General features: G+C 45.0%; 1 protein-coding gene across 1 annotated transcript in view; it reads right to left on the reverse strand.

The window, feature by feature from the left end:
• Positions 1 to 8154, reverse strand: part of eya4 (EYA transcriptional coactivator and phosphatase 4) — a 182591-nt gene extending 174437 nt beyond the window's left edge. The window contains 2 exon segments of the mRNA XM_052524592.1: positions 1551 to 1613; positions 7713 to 8154. Of these exon segments, the coding sequence (XP_052380552.1) occupies positions 1551 to 1583 (33 nt within the window). The 5' untranslated portion in view covers positions 1584 to 1613; positions 7713 to 8154.
• Between the last annotated feature and the right edge of the window lie 893 nt (positions 8155 to 9047).

A 9047-nucleotide genomic window follows, 5' to 3' on the forward strand; every position in this document is an offset into this window, starting at 1 on the left:
TGGTCTAGCTGACTGGGACTATACTGGTCTAGCTGACTGAGACTATACTGGTCTAGCTGACTGGGACTATACTGGTCTAGCTGGGACTGGGACTGGGGCTATGATGGTCTAGCTGACTGGGGCTATACCAGTCTAGCTGGGACTGGGACTATACTGGTCTAGCTGGGACTGGGACTTTACTGGTCTAGCTGACTGGGGATATACTGGTCTAGCTGACTGGGACTATATTGGTCTAGTTGGGACTGGGACTATACTGGTCTAGCTGACTGGGACTATACTGGTCTAGCTGACTGGGGCTATACTGGTCTAGCTGACTGGGACTATACTGGTCTAGCTGACTGGGACTATACTGATCTAGCTGACTGGGACTATACTGGTCTAGCTGACTGGGACTATACTGATCTAGCTGACTGGGACTATACTGGTCTAGCTGGGACTGGGACTGGGGCTATACTGGTCTAGCTGACTGGGGCTATACTGGTCTAGCTGGGACTGGGGCTATCCTGGTCTAGCTGATTGGGACTATACTGGTCTGGCTGACTGGGGCTATACTGGTCTAGCTGACTAGGACTATACTGGTCTAGCTGGGACTGGGGCTATACTGGTCTAGCTGACTGGGGCTATGCTGGTCTGGCTGACTGGGGCTATACTGGTCTAGCTGACTGGGGCTATACTGGTCTAGCTGACTGGGGCTATACTTGTCTTGCTGACTGGGACTATACTGGTCTAGCTGGGACTGGGACTGGGACTATACTGGTCTAGATGGGACTGGGACTGGGGCTATACTGGTCTAGCTGACTGGGACTATACTGGTCTAACTGGGACTGGGACTGGGGTATACTGGTCTAGCTGGGACTGGGACTGGGGCTATATTGGTCTGGCTGACTGGGGCTATACTGGTCTAGTTGGGACTGGGACTATACTGGTCTAGCTGACTGGGACTATACTGGTCTAGCTGACTGGGGCTACACTGGTCTAGCTGACTGGGACTATACTGGTCTAGCTGACTGGGGCTATACTGGTCTAGCTGACTGGAGCTATACTGGTCTAGCTGGGACTGGGGCTACACTGGTCTAGCTGACTGGAGCTATGCTGGTCTGGCTGACTGGGGCTATACTGGTCTAGCTGACTGGGGCTATACTGGTCTAGCTGACTGGTGCTATACTTGTCTTGCTGACTGGGACTATACTGGTCTAGCTGGGACTGGGACTATACTGGTCTAGATGGGACTGGGACTGGGGCTATACTGGTCTAGCTGACTGGGACTATACTGGTCTAACTGGGACTGGGACTGGGGTATACTGGTCTAGCTGACTGGGGCTATATTGGTCTGGCTGACTGGGGCTATACTGGTCTATTTGGGACTGGGACTATACTGGTCTAGCTGACTGGGACTATACTGGTCCCACCCACCCAAACAGACAGCAACCCTCCCACCCACCCAAACAGACAGCAACCCTCCCACCCACCCAAACACTGGTTCAGAGAGAGAGAGAGAGTAGCACTATCCCTCTCTCTCTCTCTCTACTGTCTGTTACACTGTAACTCACCGTATGTTCCCTGAGGTCCGGTGAAGGCTCCATGACTCCTTCAGATAACACCCACTAAAACACCTGAGAGAGGAGAGAGGATAGAGAAGAGAGAGAGAGAGAGAGAGAGAGAGAGAGAGAGAGAGAGAGAGAGAGAGAGAGAGAGAGAGAGAGAGAGAGAGAGAGAGAGAGAGAGAGAGAGAGAGAGAGAGAGAGAGAGAGAGAGAGAGAGAGAGAGAGAGAGAGAGAGAGAGAGAGAGAGAGAGAGAGAGAGAGAGAGACAGAGAGAGAGAGAGACAGAGAGGAGAGAGAGAGAGAGAGAGAGAGAGAGGAGAGAGAGAGAGAGAGAGAGAGAGAGAGAGAGAGAGAGAGAGAGAGAGAGAGAGAGAGAGAGAGAGAGAGAGAGAGAGAGAGAGAGAGAGAGAGAGAGAGAGAGAGAGAGAGAGAGAGAGAGAGAGAGAGAGAGAGAGAGAGAGAGAGAGAGAGAGAGAGAGAGAGAGAGAGAGAGAGAGAGAGAGAGAGAGAGAGAGAGAGAGAGAGAGAGAGAGAGAGAGAGAGAGAGAGAGAGAGAGAGAGAGAGAGAGAGAGAGAGAGAGAGAGAGAGAGAGAGAGAGAGAGAGAGACAGAGAGAGAGAGAGAGAGAGAGAGAGAGAGAGAGAGAGAGAGAGAGAGAGAGAGAGACAGAGAGAGAGAGAGAGAGAGGGAGAGAGAGAAAAGAGAATATAATAATCTGTGAGACATTGTAATGTAGACACATCTTTTAGTTCCTTTTCGTGTGTGTGTGTGTGTGTGTGTGTGTGTGTGTGTGTGTGTGTGTGTGTGTGTGTGTGTGTGTGTGTGTGTGTCTGTGTGCAACACCAGAAGGGGAAGGATGCTGTGTTGTATTCCTCATATCCTTTTATAGTATCCAGTATGTTATTCTAGAGTATACATACACTACATGACCAAAAGTATGCGGACACCTGCTAGTAAACGATCTAATTTCAAAATCATGGTCATTAATATGGAGCTGGTCCCTCCCCCATTGCCGCTATAACAGCCTCCACTCTTCTGGGAAGGCTTTCCACTAGATGTTGGAACATTGCCGCTATAACAGCCTCCACTCTTCTGGGAAGGCTTTCCACTAGATGTAGGAACATTGCTGCTATAACAGCCTCCACTCTTCTGGGAAGGCTTTCCACTAGATGTAGGAACATTGCTGCTATAACAGCCTCCACTCTTCTGGGAAGGCTTTCCACTAGATGTAGGAACATTGCTGCTATAACAGCCTCCACTCTTCTGGGAAGGCTTTCCACTAGATGTAGGAACATTGCTGCTATAACAGCCTCCACTCTTCTGGGAAGGCTGCGGGCACTTGCTTCCATTCAGCCACAAGATTATTAGTGATTAGTGGCACTAATGTTGGGCGATTAGGCCTGGCTCACAGTCGGCGTTCCAATTCATCCCAAAGGTGTTCTATGGGGTTGAGGTCAGGGCTCTGTGCAGGCCAGTCAACTTCTTCCACACCGATCTCAACAAACCATTTCTGTATGGACTTCGCTTTGTGCACAGGGGGCATTGTCATGCTGAAACAGGAAAAGGACTACCCCAAACTGTTGCCACAAAGTTGGAAGCATCTAGAATGACTAGGTATCACCCTTTGCCACTGTAGCATTAAGATTTCCCTTCACTGGAACTAAGGGGCCTGAACCATGAAAAACAGCCCCAGACCATTATTCCTCCTCCACCAAACTTTACAGTTGGCACTATGCATTAGGGACGGTAGCGTTCCCCCTGACATCCGCCAAACCCAGATTCATCCGTCGGACTGCCAGATGGTGAAACGTGATTCATCACTCCAGAGAACACGTTTCCACTGCTCCAGAGTCCAATGGCGGCGAGCTTTACACCACACCAGTCGACGCTTGACAGTGAGCATAGTGGTTTTTGGTGATCTTAGACTTGTGTGCGGCTGCTCAGCCATGGAAACCCATTTTCATGAAGCTCCCGAACGAACAATTCTGCTGGTGACGTTGCATCCAGAGATAGTATGACAGTCCCGTTCTGTGAGCTTGTGTGGTCTACCACATTGCGGCTGAGCCGTTGTTGCTCCTAGACGTTTCCACTTCACAATAACATCACTTACAGTTCAAATCAAATCAAATCAAATGTATTTATATAGCCCTTCGTACATCAGCTGATATCTCAAAGTGCTGTACAGAAACCCAGCCTAAAACCCCAAACAGCAAGCAATGCAGGTGTAGAAGCAGTTGACCGTGGCAGCTCTAGCAGGGCAGAAATGTTAAAAAACGGACTTGTTGGTTAAGGTGGCATCCTATGACGGAGCCACGTTGAAAGTCCCTGAGCTCTTCTGTACGGACCATTCTACTGCCAATGTTTGTCTATGGAGATTGCATGGCTGTGTGCTCGATTTTATAAACCTGTCAGCAACGGGTGTGGCTGAGATTACTGAATCCACTCATTTGAAAAGTGTCCTCATACTTTGTGTGTGTGCGTGTGTGTATGTGTGTTTGTGAGTGTGTGTTTGTGTGTGTGTGTGTGTGTGTTTGTGAGTGTTTGTGTGTGTGTGTGTGTGTGTGTGTGTGTGTGTGTGTGTGTGTGTGTGTGTGTGTGTGTGTGTGTGTGTGCGTGCGTGTGTGCGTGCGTGTGTGTGTGTGTGTTTGTGAGTGTGCAATACATATATATATATATATTTGTGTGTGTGTGTGTGTGTGTGTGTGTGTGTGTGTGTGTGTGTGTGTGTGTGTGTGTGTGTGTGTGTGTGCATGTGCGTGTGTGTGTGTGTGTGTGTGTGTGTGTGTGTGTGTGTGTGTGTGTGTGTGTGTGTGTGTGTGTGTGTGTGTGTGTGTGTGTGTGTGTGTGTGTGTGTGTGTGATATATATACATACACACATACATACACAAAAGTATGTGGACACCCCTTCAAATTAGTGGATCCGTCTATTTCAGTCACACCCTTGGTAGACAGGTGTATAAAATCGAGCACACCACCATGTAATCTCCATAGACAAACATTTTGGCAGTAGAATGGCCTGTACTTAAAAGAGCTCAGTGACTAGAGTCTCTAGCCAAAAGTAAAGCTGAATAATCATTTACAGGAACATTTATTGTAGTGAACAGAGAGAGGTGGAAGGCAAAAACAAAACATCTTACACATCTTCCCAGTAGTGTTAATAACCCACTTGGTGAGAATTGTAACGTGACTCATACGGCGAGGACTGCACCAACAACGAAGAGGTGACTTGTGTGTGTAGCCTGGATGGTCTAGTGATCATAGCCTCCTGCACTCATGTCTACGGTATCTGCCTAGGTTTGCATCACGACTAGTGCCCTTTTTGACAAAAAAAACTCTATCGTTCTCCACTGGCATCCGCTCTCTATCTGTTCAATAAAATATGAAATATGATAAACAAAAATGAGGGCCGAAGTATAAATGATAGCACCGGCTGGCTACACCATTAAATCCCCCCGACTGTCTCACTCCGTGTTAGAGCTGCTGGGTTCTGGTTCTCTGGCGAACGTCAAACGCAAACTTTTCGTTTGTTGTCTTTGTCTTTTAGTCTTGCATCCTTTTAATTTTTCATAGCGTTGAGCTCACGTTGGCCTGAAACCCAAGACAATAATGCTTCTCTCAGGCCAACTGAGCTCGTTCTCTCTCTCTCTCTCTCTCTCTCTCTCTCTCGATCCTGTGCAAGGAATCAATGTGCAGGCCTGCCAGTGCCATTTCCGTCAAACTCCCTGAAGGGAGAGTTATATTTCTTGGTGTAGGTATTGACACTGTAGGGTAACAGGGGAGAGCAGGAGAAAGGTAGATAGATGGGTGGGAGTGGGGAATGAACTCGGCTTCATATCTACATTGTGGTAATTTCACTCCATAAAAAAAAAAAAACGAAATCGAGGAAATTATTGAACAAACCGGCATGACGCTATCAACATGGCTGTCAGTCATGCCACGCGTGGCCCTACAGGCTACATACATGTCACGATCCTATTGTCTCGACTAAGAGCGCAGATGTGGAGGGAAAAGCGCTCCTCTTCATATCCAAAACGTGCATTATTGACAACAGAATCTGATTTTTTTTTATATTGTAGCCAAGGTCCGCTATTCTCGAGTTTCCAAAACGTGTTGGGAATTCCTGTTTGGGTAGATTCTTTATAAAACGTCCAGGCACACGAGAGGAACCATGGTCATCTCCCCAAATACCGTAATGCCCGCGTGTCAACACGGCTTTACTACCATTGTCGGAAAGACATTTCAGGCGTTTACTACCGCGGTATTGGCAGACTATTCCAGCAAAGGCCCCGAAGATAAATTACTGATTTACGACTCTGTGTGGTGCGTAATTGTTAAAGTAGGTCTAAACGGGAACGATATCAATTGGAGTTGATGCAATCACAACCATATGTGGTTCTATAGGCTACTGTTTTTTACAAAATAACGGGCTGGAAATAAATGTGTGTGCATTTGAGGGAGGGGGGCGGGAGGTCCACATTTTCTCGTAAGAGCAACCACTGGATGTCATGGGTAATATTTTGGGACAATTGTTCATCATGTGATGTCTCTGATGCGTAGTTGTCTAGAATAATTATTATGTCATAACGCAAGTAAACAGTTTACTGTAGACTTCACCTTTTCCATCTGAACATACACTAGTACAGGTTTCACAAAGCGACCCGGAACCACTAACAAATGTCAGCCTCAACTGTTGAAATTAAACAATTACACTCAATCATTAAAATAATAAAAACGCAAATGTTTTATATTTACATCAATAAGTAGACCACACTAAAATTAATACATTAGAAGTTCCCTAAAAAAAATCACATATTTGGCATGAATAGGCCTGTGACTTGCATAGTTACCAAACCTTTAAAAGCATTATTATCTTGTCATTCTTTCACTACCTTAACAGTACCATTACACACATGTTGAATAGCCTATAATGTGAAATACATGTCTATTCAAATTATGCCACGAATTTTGTCACCAATATTCCCTCAAGACAATTGTTAAAGTTAAAAATAACGTAGGCTATACAAGTCCGGGCGAACACTTCCATTTACAACAACCCTAAACCTCACCAAAACAATAGAGATAGACCTACTGCGCTTAGCTGTGCATAAGTGCGTTTTGGCTATGAGTCCTCAATGTGTAATCGATCCTGTATGAATTTCGTTAGGTATCAGATTCAGATCATGTTGTTGCTAGTTGTTAGGGACAGGCCGTTAGCCAGCCAGGGCCATTCTGGGACGGAGCAAGTGGCGCGTCGTGGCATGCATGGTGGTGGTCCTGCGTGTTGCAGTAGGGGATACTAATCTCATTTCCTACATATCAAATATAAACACAAAATACACGTGAAGATCACAAGTGAGACAGAGAGAGAGAGAGAGAGAGAGAGAGTCCGCCGGTCTGCACAAGAGAGGGATAGAAGCTGCCCGTTCGGCACGAGGATGGACAGCGCAAGAGACGGAGGCTGTTTCGGTATGCGCTCGTGGCCACCGGCGACTGTGAGGGCATGAGCAACGCATTGCATGGAGCTCGCAAATGCCGAAGTTTCTAAACGGTGAAAGTGGAAAGGGAATATTACAATTATAGAGTTATATTATTAGTCTGTATGATGTAAGAAATACATGACTTAAAATAATAAATATATACTGTAAAATGTTTTTTTTTGGGGGGGAAAACTATTTCAGAGCTATATTCCAAATCTAGCACAGATATTAATGACACCTCATTCACAATTAGGCCTACTAAATATTAAGGTGTAACAAAGCTATAATATTTAATGATTGTTGAACAGTAGGCCTAGCTAGGTCTACGACACTACCCATTGATAGACAGCAGATACGCCTAAATGCAGCCTATAGGCCTACTGATCTATTCAAAGGTCAATGAATAGGTGGAGATGAAAACACGTTATTACGACTAAAATAGTCAAACAAATAGCAAAATGATTACTCTACAAAAGGGCTCATAAAAACAGGATTTATTCGCTTTTCAGTTTAGTTTATAACCGCTGCATATCAACATTAGACAATTACACCTGCATAGCATGTTATAACCCCGTCGTTTCAATGGGCTGTTTTATAGCCCTATTTGTTCTATAGACCTATTTGGCCAACATTTAGACTAAGCCTTTTCACACACACAACAAAAAAATAATTAAATAATACAAAACATACCTTGGGTTGGGAAGATATCTTCGTTTGTACTTTTTAAAAAAAAATACACTTTCGTTTCCAATTTCCGTTTTCACTCTTTGGACAAGCTCATGATGATAGATTGAAGAGGAGTTGGAACAGCGGAACACACAGCTCGCTCTGCTGCTGTCACCGGGACTGGACTCGTTCTCTGAAGAAGTTCAAACACATGAGTTGGTCTGACTGACTGACATTAGCCTCAGCGAAGATACCAGAACAACAGCGGAAAAAAAACAACACTTTTAACTGTAAAATAAACTATAGGACTAATTTAAGCGTCACGTCGGAGCGCTATATGGAGCAATGGACCGTTCACTCTACGAAAGCTCACTAGTTATTTTAACGTTGGTATAAAGTTTGTTTGAGTACTTCGATCGGCATTTAAGACCCCTTCTTGAAGAGCGAATGAAGCTGAGCTGTGTTGATCACGGCACACTGCGCATGCGTCCAGCTGCCATGCGTCCACCATTTGGCAAATGTCCAAAGCAGTAATGGGGTACAGGGGGTGGGAGGGGGATACCGAAATGACATTCTTATTAATAGTGTGGCCCAAATGATGTGCCAAGTTTGATCTATCCCTCTCTAAACTAGAACAGCATGCTCTCTCCAGTTAATAAAGTACATAATACCACAACACTTCAACCAAACCAAACCAAACTACAACAAAACATATTCATTTGTCAATGTAAATGCAGATAATAGGGATGGGTAAAATGACAGTGCTGACCAATGTGCATTTCTATACGTTTGAAAATATGTGCATGAAGTGGATATCCTTTAACAAGTCCTCGGCATGAAGCGTCTTGAGTGATTTATGCTAAGGGTGCTTCCCACACAACAAGGCCATCCTAAATACAAGGCCATCAAATACAAGGCTTTTGATACAGTTGATCATGCTATATACTAAGGCAGAGATTGTCGAGTGTAGGTCTTTCGGAGCATTCAGTTGCATTGTTTGCTAACTATCTGCCTGATAGAACTCAGTGCATTCAATGTGATGGGCTTATGTCTGTTAAATTGTCTGTCTTTAATAGTGTTCCCCAAGGCTCTGTACTTGGTCCTGTCTTATTCACTATTTATATAAATGATTTAGACAAAAATGTCCAAAATGCGAAACTTCATTTTTATGCTGATGATACTGTTATTTACAGTTGTGCCTCGTCTCTTACAAAAGCTTTCCAGAACTTGCAAACTGCTTTTTATACTGTTCAACATACCTTGTGTCAATTGAAGCTTATCCTCAATACTGACAAAACTAAACTAATGGTGTTTTCTAAAGCAAGAAATAGACCTCTGAACCTTTCACCTATTACTACC

Source organism: Oncorhynchus keta, chromosome 8 (assembly GCF_023373465.1).
Source record: "Oncorhynchus keta strain PuntledgeMale-10-30-2019 chromosome 8, Oket_V2, whole genome shotgun sequence".
Classification (NCBI taxonomy): domain Eukaryota; kingdom Metazoa; phylum Chordata; class Actinopteri; order Salmoniformes; family Salmonidae; genus Oncorhynchus; species Oncorhynchus keta.